At 51.2% G+C, this 16,352-nt stretch overlaps 1 protein-coding gene across 1 annotated transcript in view; it reads left to right on the top strand.

The window, feature by feature from the left end:
- Window positions 1-12,635: 12,635 nt before the first annotated feature.
- KSR1 (kinase suppressor of ras 1) overlaps window positions 12,636-16,352 on the top strand; it is a 167,157-nt gene continuing 163,440 nt past the window's right edge. Inside the window, exon 1 of the mRNA XM_075559618.1 lies at window positions 12,636-13,060. Coding sequence (XP_075415733.1) covers window positions 12,848-13,060 — 213 coding nt within the window. The 5' untranslated portion in view covers window positions 12,636-12,847. The remainder of the gene's footprint in view (window positions 13,061-16,352) is intronic.

Raw genomic sequence — 16,352 nt, 5'->3', positions numbered from 1 at the left:
TTATAAATTATCAAGGGTTCATGCGGGAGGTGGGAGGGGGGAGGGAGGGGAAAAAATGAGAACCTGATGCCAGGGGTTTAGGTAGAGAGCAAATGTTTTGAGAATGATGAGGACAATGAATGTACAGATGTGCTTTACACAATTGATGTATGTATGGATTGTGATAAGAGTTGTATGAACCCCTAATAGAATTATATATATATATATATATATATATATATATATATATATATATATATATATATATATTCATTTCAGGAAAAAAGAAAAACGAACAGAGTCTGTGGATCGGAGGTTTCAACAAAATACAGGGGTGGCGAGGAACCTCGAGGTCAGACCAGAGGAGAGGCAGTGATTTGGAGGTGGGTGCCGGCAACCTGTGATGGAGTGTTCCATGGGGTAGCCTGATGGCCTGGAAAGAGAAAGACTTTTGAGAGGGAAGCAGGGTCAGTAATGGTTGGAAGAAACCACTGGGAGCAAACAGGGCGTTCTCAGCATCTCCTGGTCTTCTCTGGCCCAGTGTCTCCGTCCACTTCCTGAGCATTTCGGCTAAGTTGTCACAAAAATCCCAGGAGAGCTTGATAGCCTTTGGTTTTAGAGTCACGCAGGCCTTTTTCCCACGTGGCTACTTCTTGAGGCCAGACCCACGGCAGCACTCACTGCACAGGTGGGAGCGATCTCTGCTAGATGAACCATCACAAACAGGTGTGCCGAGAGAGAGAGAAGAGAGAGAGAGAGAGAGAGAGAGAGAGAGAGAGAGAGAGAGAGAGAGAGAGAGCATGCATCCAGTCCGTGGTTTATCCAAACACGAATAAAGCATGCTGGGTGCGAGAGATAGCTGCTCTATTTCCCCCTTTCCCCTCCGTTGCTCGGTGAAAAGGCCCACCCTGCTCATTTTCACCAACGAGGAAAAAGAAGTTCAGGGAGGTATAAAACTGTGCCAAGGTCACACAGGATCTGAGTCCAAAAATAAGGCTTAAAGAGCAAACAAACAAACAAACAAACAAACAAAAACACCTGTCTTTCAGAGACTCACTATCCAGACAGGGAAACAGGCAGGCACAGAATTAAGAACTTGCTAGGAAGCTCCACAGGAAGAAGGAAGTTGGAAAGAGTAATTCTGCTGTGACCGACTTGGTGGGGGCCTAGGATCGAGAGCTATGGGATGACTAGAGATTTAGGAAGGACTGCAGACAGAGGCGGCAGCCCAAGTCAAGAGTTGTTGAGTAAACATCGTGAGGGTAAATATTAAAGCCAGGCTTTCAACATTCTCTTTATCCTCGAGGTTTATGAATGCTGTTTGGAGGTCCCCGACCCCCTAGGAGGTTGATGCACGATTGTGGATGATATTTTTCTGTAGAGAAGTTTTTTTCAAATTCCTTTAAAAAATCATTTTATTGGAGGCTCACACAGCTCCTATCGCAATCCATCCATCCATCCACCGTGTCGAGCACATCTGAGCATGTGTTACCATCATCATTCTCAAAAAACTTCTTTCTATTTGAGCCTTCCCTCCCCCTCCCCTCCCTCATGAGCCTTTGATAATTTATAATTATTATTTTTTCATGTCTTACATTGTTCGATGTCTCCCTTCACTCGCTTTTCTGTTGTCCATCCCCCAGGGAGGGGGTTATAGGTAGATCATTGTGATCGGTTTCCCCTTTTCTCCCTGCACCTTCCCTGTACCCTCTTGGTATCACTACTCTTGATATTGGTCCTGAGGGGTTTATCTGTCCCGAATTCCCTGTGTTTCCAGCTCTTCTCTGTACCAGAGTACATGCTCTGGTTTAGCCGGATTTGTGAGGTAGAATTGGGGTCATGATAGCGGGCTGGGGAGGAAGCATTAAAGAACTAGACCTGACTGGTTCATCTGTTCCTTGTGACCCTTCTGTAAGGGGATGTCCAATTGTCTACAGATGGGCTTCGGGCTCCCCTCCGCACTCTGCCTCACTCACAATGAGATGGTTTCAAAGACCCAGAACCCCAAAAAAAAAAAAAATCACATCATTGTGAATGAGGTATTTGTTTTTTAATTTCCATCAGCTCTTTCAACCAACACATTGCCTTGAAAAAAAAAAAAAGATTGGCCAGGCCTGAGAGTCAAGGCCCTTATAAGCCTTGTTGAGGATCTTGGACTTCACTCTGGGACTAACAGGGACCCTATGGAACATTCTAGCAACAGAGGGACCTTACGAGCACAGCACAGGCGCACGGTGCACGGTGCACGGTGAACTGAAATGGAAGGGGAGTCCTCTTATAAGCTCTAGCGTGGCACACGACTTACTTTTGTGTCCCCAGAGATGAGCATGTTGCTGCTGGGTGCTGCCGGGTCCCCTCTGACTCACGGAACGCTGTGTTCAACAGAACCACACCCCGGCCAGTCCTGCGGCAGCTTCACCACTGCTGTGGAGGAGGGGAGTGTATGTGTGTGTGTGGGGGGGTCATCAACGCAGCCATCTCCTTGGGGGTCTTCCTCTGCTTCACTGACCTCCCGCTTTACTGAGCGTGATGCTCTTTTCTAGGGACTGGCCCCTGCTCCTGCGTGTCCCCACGCGAGATGACGTCTCACCCTCTGGGCTTCTAAGGCGTATTTTGAATCTCCTTCTTCCAAGACAGATTGGTCCTTTTTTTGGCAGACCGTATTCACCCTCCTTCAACAATACCGTCGTTCAAGATCATACATTCCCCTTCGATCTTCCTTGTTCACCTACATGGGATCCCTGAAAGCAGCATGGCTTCGTTGTCACCTCGAGGGGGCAGTTTTGGATCTTCATCAGGAAGTACCTCATGTCGGGCGGCACGGTTGTGTCAGCGGGTGAGTAAGGAGCAACTTATGTGACTGGCATCCTCATTTGGGGGCTGCTTTCCCCCCAGCTCACCTTTTTAGAGGGAGGAGGACAACAAGCAGCTGGGCAGCCCCACCTGGAATCAAAGCAACTTTCCCATCACCCTTAGCCCCCCTCCCCCTTCCTCCACCTCTGGTAACCACTAACACACTTGGGTCGCTGACTTTTGATTTTTCTTTTCCATGAGGCCATAAGACTCTGTCCTTTTAAGCCTGACACTGGCAGACTGACTCAGTACACACGGGGGTGGGGGGTGAGGGGAGGGGCTCTGTACGCAGTTGCCCAGTGCATCATGAACGAAGGGGCAGGTCTTGTTAATACTGGTCACGGGGGTTCATTTCTCCAGGGGCACGCCACACGTTTCCTGGACAACTTCACTGAAACCACGTCTCCTCCGGTGCTGCCCCAGGCTCCACGGAAAACTTCCGGTGCCCCTGGGTGATGCTGAGGGTGGAGAGATGGATGAGGGCGACAGTGGAGGTGTTGGGGAGGGGAAAGAAGAGAGGGACAGATATGCTTGACACAATGGATGTATGTATGGATTGTGATAAGAGTTGTATAAGTCCCAATAAAATGATTAAAAAAATGAATGAAAAGTTCTAAAATTGTAGTGAAAATGGCACAAGTCTTTTTTATTATGTGTAAACCACTGAAGTGTATAAGAATTATATGTCAATAAACTATATAAAGATATTTTTTAAAAGAGAGCGGGAAGGTGGGGCCCGGTTTGGCAGCAAGGTAGGGCTGCAGGGTTACGGCTATGCCTCCGGGATGTAGCATCCTTGTCCAGAATGTTTCCTCCATCTCCTCAGCTTCCACCGTCCCCCTCCCTGACCTGGGTCACAGCAGCAGCCTCTTAACTAAGGTGACCAGATTTTGGCATTGGTAAACACCAGCGGGACACCATTGATAAAACTCATATCCTGGTGAAATAGCCACATGGCAGCCGAAAACCGAATACCCTAGCTTGTTGTGCATTATTTCCAAAAATCGGGAGTTTTTCAAAACACCGTGGGATGCGGGACAAATTGTTAAAAATCGGGACTGTCCCGCCAAAAGCAGGACGTCATAACCCATGTCTTTGCTTCTGCTCATCTTTCTTTACCATTGATTTTCCGGGGCGGGGGGCGGAGGGGTGGGAGGACTGTTCTAAGACACTTCCTTCCCCTACCGAGAACATTGTCATAGCTTGCTTCATCCTCTGAGAGTTATGCTTTGAAAACATTAACATGGGCACGGGTCACGTGGGGATCTTGCTGAAATGCAGTACATCACCTGCTGACCTAGGCGTGCTGGCAGCTGTGCCAGGTGAGAGAGGGACTGCTAACTGCAAGGGAAACCATTCCACCCACCAGCTGTTCCTTGGGAGCAAGATGAAGCTCTCTGCTCCTCTAAAGATTGACAATACGTGGTTAGCATGAGGCCACTAAGCGAAAAGCCAGCAGTTCGAAACCACTGGCCTGCTCCTTGGGAGAAAGATGAGGCTTTCAATTCCCAAAAAGAGTTAGTTTCCAAAACCCACAGGGCCAGTTCTATCCTGTCCTATGGAGTCGCTATGAGTCAGAATCCACTGGATGGCAGTGAGCTTTGAGAGGAAACACAGGGCTGCTATGAACTGGAACTGGCTTGATGGCAGTGGATGTGGTGTGGAGCCCGAGATGCTGAGTGTCTAACAAGCTCCCAAGCAGGCTTGTGAGACCAAGGTCATTTGAAATAGTACAAAGACAATGTTCACATTCTACCTTGGTGAGTAGTGACTGGGGTCCTAAAAGATCATGCACAGCCATCTAAGTCTTAGTCTCTCCCTGTCTGGCGGGTAGATGGACAGGTGAGCGATGAAAATGGAAAGACACAGAAACAATTAGTCCAATGTCCTAATGGGCCATGCAAACATCAGTCTCCACCAGGCAGATAACCGAGTTAGATGACACTCCACTGCCACAACCCACTGTCCTGAAGCTCCTGGATAGAACGGGAATAAACACAGAACTCACAACCATTAAAAAGACCAAACATATTGGTTGGCTAGAGACTGGTGGGATTCTTGAAGCCGTGGTCCTTAATCAGCCTTCAGGTTGGAACTGAGCTCACCCTCCTGAAGATCCAACAGGCAGCATTGACTCAAGGGGGAGAGGGCTAGGAAAGAAGGAGCCATGGAAACAGGAAACACTGAGAGGAAATGGGTGAAGAGAGTCCACACAGGGGGAATTGAGGAGGATGAGTTGAAACAAAATGTATGTGAAAGGTTAAATGTAAAACAGATGATTTGCTCTGTAAACCTTCTAAGGCGGTTCAACAGAGCAAGCAAGGGGAGCAAAGCAATGAAGTCCCGGGGAATGCTGGAAATAGACTTTGGTGTCAGGACGTGACACCCCATCTGACTGGACTGGAAAACACTCCTAAAGGTCAACAAACAGACCCGGAAGTGTTTATAGGCTTTTCTTTTTTGTCCTTAGATTTTCTGTTGTTGTTTTGTATGTGTTTTTTTCCCCCTTTTGTTGTTTGGTCTTACTCTGTCTTGTGTTTGTGCTTGTTATTGTCTCTGCATGTCCATCTAGATAAGATAAGCAAGGTAAACAATCTGAAGGAGGAAACAAGACTGATTGTTCTGGGAGGACATGGGAGAGGGGGAGGGGCAGGAGAGGTGGGTGTTAACAAACTCAGGGACAAGGGAACAACAAGTAATCCAAAATCAATGGCGAGGAAGGTATAGGATGCCTGGTGGGACTTGATCAAGGGTAATGTAACCGAGAGGAATTACTGAAACCCGAATGAAAGCTGAGCATGATAGTGGGACAAAGGAAAGTAAAAGGAAATAGAGGAAAGAACTAGGAGGCAAAAGGGCATTTATAGAGGTTTAAGTAAAGGCATGTACATATGCAAATATATTTATATATAACAATAGGGAAATAGATCTATGTATATATTTATATGTTAATTATTAAGGTAGCAGACAGACATTGGGTCTCTACTCAAGGACTGCCTCAATGCAAGAACACTTTGTTCTAAAAACCTGGCATTCTGTGATGCTCACCTTCCTTATACAATTGCTAAAGACAAAATGGGAGCATAAGCACATGTGGTGAAGAAAGCTGATGGTGCCCACCTATCAAAAGATATAGCGTCTGGGGTCTTAAAGGCTTGAAGATAAACAAGTGGCCATTTATCTGAGAAGCAACAAAGCCCACGTGGAACAAGCACACCAGCCTGTGTGATCAAGAGGTGTCGATGGGATCAGGTATCAGGCATCAAAGACCCAGAACCCCCCCCAAAATCATATAATTGTGAATGAGGGGGAGTGTGGAGTGGAGACCCAAAGCCTATCTGTCGACAATTGGACATCCTCTTACAAAAGGGTCACAAGGAAGAGACAAGGGTGTAGTATAGCACCAATGAAACATACAACTTTCCTCTAGTTCTTTAATGCTTCCTCCCCACCCCCACCCCCCACTATCATGATCCCAATTCTACCTTACAAATTTGGCTAGACCAGAGGATGTACACTGGTACAGATAGGAACTGGGAACACAGGGAATTCAGGACAGATGAACCCCTCAGGACCAGTGGTGAGAGTGGTGATGCCAGGAGGGTGGAGGGAAGGTGGGAGGAGAGAGGAGGAACCAATCACAATGATCTACATATAACCCCCTCCCAGGAGGACGAACAACAGGAAAAAAGTGGGTTAAGGGAGACATTGACCAGTGTAAGCCATGAAAATTTTGTTTATAAATTATCACGGGATCATGAAGGAGGGGGAGTAGGTAGGAAGGGGAAAAATAAGGAGCTGATACCAAGGGATCAAGTAGAAAGCAAATGTTTTGAAAATGATGATGGCAACAAATGTACAAATGTGCTTGACAATGGATGGATGTATGGATTGTGATAACAGCTGCATGAGCCCCCAATAAAATGATTTATAAAAAATCAAATCAAACCATCTAATTGACAATAAAACACTAAAAACAAATCTAGAAAAGCAGATTTTTTCATTGGCAAACAACTGGAACCAACAAATAAATAAGCTCACAGGTGATTCGCTGCTGCTGGACCACATCTGGAATTAAAGCCAAACTCCTTCACACGTGGTGGTCCTGCTTAGCTCTATCAGGGCCCCTCCACCCTGTTCTTGTTCTCTGTCGTTTTCTATAGCCAGAAGGGCCTGATCTTTCTTCCAGTTTTGGAATTACTAAGCCGTTCCTGCCTCAGGGCCTTTGCACGTGATATTCCCACTGCTCGAGCCCCTTTCCTGGCGCTCTATGTGGTTTAGTCTTTTATTTAGGTCTTAATTCAAATGATCTGTCAGAGAGTATATCCCTATCACTACTCCCCTCCCCACAGGGACTTATTTTCACGCGTGATTTTCTTTTCCTTTTTCCTCTCTATCATGTCTTACTCTATGAACTTATTACAGTAACATACATATTGACTCATGAAGATCGTATCTCTATCCCGAGATGTAAGTTCCATGTTGGCTTCCTTCCCTACGGAATCTTCATCACCTGTTACAGAGCCTGATCTGCACATGAACATGGGGCCCCGGCTGTGTAAACAGTTAACATGCTTGACAGCTAAGTGAAAGCTTAGAGGTTGGAGTATGACCAAACGCACGTCAGCAGAAAGGCCTGGTGGTCTGTTTCCGAAAAATATAGGCCTCGTGGGCCACCGTGGTCCTCTGACGCGCATGGGGTAGCTGTGAGTTGGAGTTGACTTGAACATGCTTAGAAATACGGGAACACACTTTCATGAAGTCGCCAAAGGAGGAGAGAGCCCCTCTGAGCAGCGAGGAGGGCAAAGGACGGACGTGAGTGGAGAGAGTTAATTAAGTATTTGAAATTGTGTGACCTGCGTCGTCACTGTTGTGGGCCCAGGTTGATCCCGGCTCGTCACAGCCCTCTATGACACAGCGGGACCACAGGGATATCTAGGGGCCGACGTGGCAGGACCGACTGCTAGGCCTTTTCTCCCTCACAGTCACGGATGGAGTCCTTGTTCCATTAACAGCTGGCCACTTGACCACTCATCATTGCTCCTTGGCCAACTCCTCGAAAAGAAACCCCAAACAACATCAAACCGAAGCCCGTTGTCATGGAGTTGCTTCGGACTCACATAGCAACCTTCGGGGACAGCAGGGAACTGCCCCATAGCGTTTCCAAGGCTGTCCTTTGTGGAAGCAAGTCTTCTCCCACAGAGAGGCGGGTGAGTTTGAACTGCCAACCTTCCAGTGAGTGCTTGAGCTTTCTAATCATTGTGTAACTAGGGCTTCTGGGAGTGTTTGTCAACGAAACGTGTTGACCATTTGCTTTAGGACCATCCCTCTGCACACACATCTCCACCATCTGCACAGCACATGACTTTTTGCTGATAAGGAATGGAACTTCCAGATGAGAAGTTGTAAATGCATAAACACACTAGCAGGGCTGGTGTTGCATTTAGATGTAGAGTGGGAAGGCCACACTGGGACCAAGCTGAATGTCACTCAGTGCCTTTGGCAGTGGGGACAGAGAAGGGAAACAGCACTCTCTCTACTGAAGGTGCCATAGAAATAGCCTCTAGAGCCATGGTTCTCAACCTGTGGGTCGAGACCCCTTTGGTGGTCGAATGACCCTTTCGCATGGGTCGCCCTAAGACCACCAGAAAACATATTGCTGATGGTCTTAAGAATCGAGACACCACTCCTCTGTCTCTAGATGGGTCCGCCCACATGCAGGTAGGCCCACATACGAGTACCCGGCTGAAGACTGGTACCCATGCCACACCATGCTTCCAGACAAAATTTAATTTATTTGTCATTAGAAATAAATATTTCACAATATATAATTACATATCGCTTTGTGGTTCATCACTGTGCTTTAATGATGTTCAGTTTGTAACCATGAAAATATATCCTGCATATCTGATATTTACATGATGGTTCGTAACAGTAGCAAAATGACAGTTATGAAGTAGCAATGAAAATAGTTTTGTGGTTGGGGGGTCACCACCATATGAGGAACTGTATGAAAGGGTCGTGGCATCAGGAAGGTTCAGAACCACTGCTCTAGAAGCTGGGGACACCACTAAGCCCAAGAACACAGATTCTTAGGCCATATAGTTTTTCTGAGACCCAGCTGCAGGCCCAGCTCCCTAGAATGGCCAATTTTAAGGTGCATATCCCCTACGCCTCTTCCCCCTCCCTGTGGTGTGCTGTGCCACTCCCTGAACCTGTCCCCCCCCCCCCCACCGAGCATTCTCCCTATTGGCTCATTATCCATCTCCCTAAGGATCAGGAGCTTAGCTTTGCTCACCATTGTGTCCCAGCACCGAGCAGTCCTGATGGAGCTGTGGGTTAAGCCTTGGGCTGCTGACAGCAAGGTTAGGGCTTCAAACCCACCAGGCGCTCTGTGGGAGAAAGAAGAGTCTGTCTGCCTTGGAGCCTCTGGGGGGCTCTACTCTGTCCTATAGGGTCCTTATGCGTTGGAATGGACCTGGTGGCGGTGGGCTGGGTTTGGGAGGACATGGCTCTAGAAAGCTGTGACTGATGCAAACCAGTTGCCTCGGAGTCCATCGGAGAAGCCCTGGGGGTGCAGCGGGTGAAAAGTTGGCTTCTACCAGGTGAGAAGCCGGTGGTTTGAGCGCCCCTGTTGCTTCGCCTCCCATCCTTTGGACACATTGTTCGGAGAGACCAGGCCTTGGAGAAGGACATCATGCTTGACAAAATGGGGGGGGGGGGCGGCAGTGAAAAACAAAAAACAACAAAAGGAGGAAGGCCCTCAATGAGAGGGATTGGCACAGTGGCTGCGTCAATGGGTCGGGCACAGGGACATTTGTGAGGATGGCACAGGACCAGGCAGTGTTTTCACCTGGTGTGCAGAGGGTCACGAGGCGTCCGGACCGACTTGATGACATCACACAACAACTTGCTCTGTGGGGTTGAAAAAAAAAAGACGAGCCAATTGACTTTTAGGATTGACTCGATCACAGTGGGTTTGGGCTTGGCAGATCCTGATGTAAGGTCACTTCATGCGTCAGAATAGAAATGTGCTCCATGGGTTTGCAGTGGCGGCTCTTCAGAAAGGAGGTTGTCTTTCTTTCTATGCACCTCTGGGTGGACTAGAACTGCCGGCTTTTCGGTTAGTAGCCAAGTGTACTAAGGGCTTGCATCACCCAGGGAGTCCTCTGGCTGCCAGGACACCCAAACCCAGCTCAGAAGCTGGCGTTGGTCTGAGATGAACCGGGGAGGGAAGCTGTGGCTTAGTGGATACTTTAAATAAGTTAGATGGAGTCTGTGTCTACAGAAGAGGGAGTGAACCGCACAGAGGCTGCCAGGGAGCAGGTGCTTGTCTGGTCTTCGGTCCTCACTCTGCACATACCACCGCCATGGGGGCATGGGGAAGGTGTGAGGCTGCCTGCTGGCAGTGTCCCTTCTTAAGATCCAGTCTGGGCTCACCAGCAAGACCAGACTATGATGTGGCTTCCCACATCAAGTGGCCCTGTGGGGAGGATGTGTGGCCTGGAGCTGCGGACAGTTACGCATTTGGCATAATGAATAAATAGGCATTCCTCAGGAAAGCTCTTGTGAATTGAGTTTGTATGAGTCAGTAGCTGAGCCTGGCAGCTCCGGCCGCTGGACAAATGGCAGTCTGAGTCAGCCGGGCTGCGTCGTGGTTGGGTACTGTGGATGGGCCCACTGACATCCACTGCTTTTCGAAGTGTGGTCTCCTGGCTGATAGCATCCCTGGGGAACCTATCAGCAATGCCAGTACTCTGGTGTTTTCCCTGACCTCCTGAATTCTGTGGGCTGTCCTCAGCGTTCAGTGTGTGCATTCACAAGCCTTCCAGATGATTCTGCTGCCTGCTCAAGTTTGAGAAGTAATATTGGACAGTTTCTCTTTCAGGAAGGATATGCCAGAGCTGCAGGGTGGGATGAAAGTAAGCGGCAGCGTTGGGAGTTCAGAGACGCAGAACAGGGGCTCCTGGCGTCCACCACTGGCCCTAATGCAAGGGAGCCGGAGGCGGGGAGGAAGAGCCTCTTGTTTCTCAAAATCTTCAAGGAATGGGTTCGTTGGCAAAAGCACATTACAAAGTTCTCATAGCTTTGTTTTCTAGACTTGACAATTTATTTTGAAATTCCAAACATCATTAAAGGAAACAAACAAAAACACCCCCAAACCAAAAACCTCAAACTCGTGGCCACTGAGTTGATTCTGACTCCTATATATCCTATCGGGCAAATCTTTACAAGAGTAGAAAGCCTCATCTTTCTTCTGAGAAGTGGCTGGTGGTTTCGACCTGTTGACCTTTTGCTTAGCAGACCAACTTGTAATCTGCTATGTCACAGGGCTCCCCATTGAAAAAAAGGTGTACTATTTTAACAGGTACAATGAAAATGGGGGGGAAGAGGGGGAAGAGGCAGGTGGGTTAAATAAATGACCATTAAGGATAGGTTATGTTAGTATCTATGGGTCAGGCTGGAATTCAATGCTTGGATTGCTCCCCGCCCTCCACCACCCTTAAAAAACCCCGACGGTCTCCTGAGCTGGCCTGAGAGCTAGGAGGAACCCATCCTAAATCCTATTGGCCTGAAAGAACTCACAAAGAAGTTGTCCAACTTGATGGAGTCCCTCCTGGGCTCTGAGCACTGGAGCTGGCTCCGTGGAGAAGCTGCAAAGAGAAAATCCGTCAACAGCTCTTGCAATCAAAGGAGCTTGCAAGGGTAAAGCATTCAGAGGGGAAATGCAGCGCCTCTGGTTGGCAGATGTTGGGAGGTGGGATGTGTGGAAGCTTTGATCAGCTGGTTGCTGTTTCACTGGAGCCAGACAATGGCACACAGGAGGTGAACTGGTGGGAGGTGGGAAAAATAGGTGAACGCACGGGGCTGAATGGTGGATCAAGGCGCCTGGGTGCAGCTTACCACCGGGTTCCTGGCAGTATTACTCCGTAGCTCAGTGTGCTGGTGGGGCGGGTGCCAGCCTTAGGAAATCCCCTTAGACAGCCACAATTGCTAACATCGATCCAGTAATCAATGCAGGACCTGTGCATACATCAACCCACTCTCCAACATGAGCCTAGGAGGCAGGTTCTATGATCTGACTATGTTCCTAGTGAGGAAACTCAGACACTCGGGGGTGAAATTAACTGGCTCAAGGTCACACAGCGAGGAAGTGGAAGGGCCAGCCAGCATTTGAACCCTGGGTGTCCGCTAGTAGTGCACAACACAGCGTTCGATCCCTGGGAGCGCCCCACGGGTCTGAGCTAGCTTGCTGGGGTGGGGGTGGCCATGATTTTGGTGGTGACACAGGGTCGGAAGCATGCAGCCCATTGGGTGAGAGAAGCCGACGGTAAAATCCACCGCAGACCAGCTACTGGACGCGTCCTGTAGGCCCCTTCCCACTAGATGGCAGCCCCCAAACCCAGAGAGAAATCGTGGAGCCTTACCAGTCCCCATGTCGCCGACCTCAGTTGTGGCTACGGCTGTGGCTGCTCCGGAACCCTCTCTCGCCCTAGCCCCCAGCCCTGGGCTGGGAGAAGCCTCGGCTGGGGGCCCTGCGGTGGGCGGGGAGAGAGGCTCCCGGGCTCCCAGTCTTGGCTTCGGGGGAGGAGCCGGCTCAGAGCAGCCACTCCCCGGGCCCAAGGCCGGCCCTCCTGCACCGGCTGCACCCAGTGTGGAGCGAAGGCCCTCCCCACCCCCGCTGGACAACCTTGCGGGGCGCCCGCAGAGGCCCACGGCGGCGGCAGGTGCGCGACGCGGACTACAAGTCCCAGTATGCTCTGCGGCCCTGACTCGTCCCCCGCGGCCCCTTAAAGGCTCTGAGAGCCGCAGCCGTCGGAGTGCCGCGGCTTTCGCTTTGCCGCGGCGGCTGGGCGGGCACCGGAGCGGGCTCCGCGGCGCGCTCTCCGAGCACCCCGGCTCGGGCTGCTCTGAGCGGCGCCCGGCATCCACCTTCGCGTCTCGGGATCCTCCTCGGAGGCGGCCGCCCCCCGGGACCCCAGCCTCGGCCACTCCGCGGCCCCAATGCCGAGGCATGGATAGAGCGGCACTGCGCGCAGCGATGGGGGAGGAGGATGGCGGAACCGGGGACGCGGACGGGGGCGCCGGGGCCGCGGCCAGCCGGGCGCTGCAGCAGTGCGGGCAGCTCCAGAAGCTCATCGACATCTCCATCAGCAGCCTGCGCGGGCTGCGCACCAAGTGCTCCGTGTCCAATGACCTCACCCAGCAGGAGATCCGCACCCTGGAGGTAAGGGGGCCTGCGGCGCCCGAGGGACCCGGCCGAGGGCAGGACGGCAAGGACGAGGGTCCACCCCTCGGGCAGCAGCACCCGACACCTCCCCGCACTGTCCCAATTCACTTGCATCCTTGAACCCGGGCCGCCCCCCCGCCCCCACTTTGAAGCGCCTTCTCCCCTGGCTGGAGCGGCAGCTGGAAGACCCTGGTCCTGGGCCGCATTGGGGGTGGGGGTGGGGGAAATGGGATAAGGGTTCCGGGAGTCTGTGGGCAGGGTGGGCGGCCCACGGATATCCCCCGCCCCCTCCTTCACCACCCCCACATCTTTCCAGCTTGCCAGACCACACGACTCGCTCTCTCATGGAGTCACACGCGGGACCTTTCCCCGTGTGACAGGCCAGCGGGCCGTGGGCTGGGGTGACGGCTATGGAAATGGAAGTGGGGGACGGCGGCAGGGGGGGTGCCCCGATGAAGTGTGCGATCAGGTCCGCCACCCTTGGCCTTCCCCTTCGCCATTCAGACTCCGTCTGGCCCCTTCCCTCCCCCGCTCCCCCCTTCCAGGTTCTTGTCTGCCGCTTTTTAAAGTGTTTGCTGAAACGGCGTTTTTTGCTCTTCAGGCATGTGGCCCTTTCCTTTCGTGTTGCCACAGCGTCCCCCTGCTCAAAATGTCATTACTCACGTCCTCCCCGCCTCCCCCATGCAGTGGATCTTGGCTTTGGAAGGATTATGCTGGGAATGAAGCCTTGGTAGGGGGCTGGGGTGGGGTAGGGTGGGGGGGTAGGGTGAGGGGGATGACACTCTTGAAGGTGGAGTCGGTTTCTAAATGAAATGCAGACAGAAGAAATGAGAGGAGAAAGTGGGCCCTTCTCTCAAATTACAGCTTTAGGGAAGTGTGGTAGTGAAAGGATTTTGAGCCAGCCCAAAGGGGTGTTGAGTCTTTAGAGGGCATCTCCACCTCCACCCCCTACTACACAATGGAGGGAAACTAGTGTCCTTCCCAACTTGCTTTGGTCCAGGGACTTCCTTAGAAGGCCATGAGGTTGCAGGTACCTCATTAATAACCACCTTCAGTCACTGTCTACCTTGTGTTGCTACATCTGGCCTTCTGCAGGTCTCCCGAGGTCTTGTTTTATTAGACGCTCATTTTTCTCATTCCCCCCACCTCCCTGCACGATGGCTAATTGCCTCTGCCAGCTGTCATCGCTCCAGCCAGCGATTGGCGATGACTATTACAAGACCAGCCCACCTTCCTCTTTGCACCCCACAAGCCCACAACCCTGTTTGGCCCCCATGCTCTCCCTCACTTTTCTGCTCTCAGAAACTCCCAAATGGGGGACATAGGAAGCATCCACTCTGTGCTGGCGATTAGTATTTTTATTACAGTTATTGTAACAATGCCGACCAAGACTTTGCTTAACAAATGAATAAACATCCACCCCCACCCCCCTCCCATCACGATCTTCTCTTCTGCATGTGTGCTGCTATTTCTCAAGTGGCGGAGAGAAATGGATTTCTTGAACACAGCCCAGAGTTTTTGCCCGGCAAAGTTCAGTTTTCAAGTGGACACAATAGGGGGCCTTGTGTGGTTTAGTTCCCGGAGGAGGGGTCCTGCTGCAGCCTGTATCTGGTTGGACTCGATGGTGTTGGAATGAGAGATTGTTCTCTGGGTTGGCATTTCTCACGCTGTCCCTGTGCTGCTCTGAGGTGCTCCTGCTTCCCAGAGGGGATCCTGGAGAGCTATTTGCTGTTAGCTTTCTGGAAAGGGGTACCCCTGACTTCCAAAGGCCCTTGAATCTTTTTGATGAGAGGGTGGCTTTGTGACACCCTGAAGCATGGAGCTATTTTGGTCTCTGAGCTGCTTCTTCAGGGGCCTCCCTTCAGGGCTCGTGGCATTGATTTGGTTGTTCCTCTCTGGCAGCTGGGAACACATCCTGAGGCTGGCGGGGATCTGCAGTGGAAGGGGCCCTCATCCCCAGCTCCCGAGTCCTCTCCAACTCCTTCTGTGGGTGGCTATCAAGTCAATTCTGACTCATGGTGACCCCATGTGCGTCTGATGGGAACTGCGCGCCATTGACTTTCCAGGGGCTGAGTTTCAGAAGCAGACCACCAGAGTTTCTTCCCAGCCACCCACTCAAACCTCCTGCCTTTCTGCCCACTCTGCTTCTTTGCAAAGGCAGGACCTGATGTTTGTTTTTGTTTTTTGGAGTGGGGGAGTGTTGTGTGTGAGGAAGTGGGAATGGGAATTTAGACCCTTATTGCTAATTGCCTGGGGTTGCTACGAACAAGTGTGGGTGCTTCACCTCCCTGACCTCAGCCATCTTGCCTGTGATCAAGGTGGCTGGCATGCCTGAGGGCCCTTGCCTCTCTCAAGCCTGTGATTCTGTGCAGGATACTGGATTAGCTTGATTCATTGATGCTCCAACCCCGTTTAAGAACACCCAGAGCTCTGGAGCGCCTAAATATTCCTAAGAGAACCTGCCATTTGGGGCAATGTACCAGGGAGAGAGCCCAACACTCTCAGATCAGGTCTGGCTTCTGGGAATGTGCCTCTGCAGAACTCCTATGACTTTTGTCCTTCCAGCCTCCCTATCTATAAAATGGGGACAAGACGGCTTCAGCCCAGCAGGTTGTTCTACCACTGTCAGCCTGTGCTCTTTCCACTTGAAGCTTCTGCCTCTAAAACGTCCCAAGCCAGGCTCAGATGGGATTCACTCCCTAGGCCATTGCGTCTGTGACTGGCTCTTGTTTCCTGGACATGGGTGACACAGGCCAGGAAACAATCGCAGTTGCTGGGCAGAGGCAGGCCACCCCAGCAGGGTGGGGCCCGGCCAGGCAGCGCGTCCACTCGGACTATCTTTCCTGTCCTGTCCGCTCCTCTCGCATACCAGGCCAGGTCCCTGAGAGACATGGCTTGCAACACTGGATTCCTGGCTTTTGAAGAAGGGTCTAGCCAGAGGGCTTGTCTTACGAAAGCATGCCTGACTTAGGAACCCCAGCCCCCTCAGACTCTCCTTATGCAATTGGGGAGAAACAGCGCAAGAGATATGTGCGTGACCTGGGGCCTGAGATTTCAGGTTGTGGTGGTATGTAGTGGAAGGGGGAGGTGGCGGTGGCAGTCGCGGTGGTGGTGTGGCTGGCTTGTCTCCAGACTGGCCAGACTGACTTTTCTCAGTGCGGTGGGCAGTCAGACTTGAATTGAAAAAGGTGGAGGGGGCTATAGTGTAATACATTTGCCAGGCAATATGCCGGAGCCTTCTCAGTCTCTAAAGTTTCCTGGAGAGCCACTGACCCAATGGACACGGAGG

Source organism: Tenrec ecaudatus, chromosome 10 (genome assembly GCF_050624435.1).
Source record: "Tenrec ecaudatus isolate mTenEca1 chromosome 10, mTenEca1.hap1, whole genome shotgun sequence".
NCBI classification, from domain to species: Eukaryota; Metazoa; Chordata; class Mammalia; order Afrosoricida; family Tenrecidae; genus Tenrec; species Tenrec ecaudatus.
Note: the sequence above shows the minus strand (reverse complement) of the source record. Positions and strands in the feature narration are given on the sequence as shown.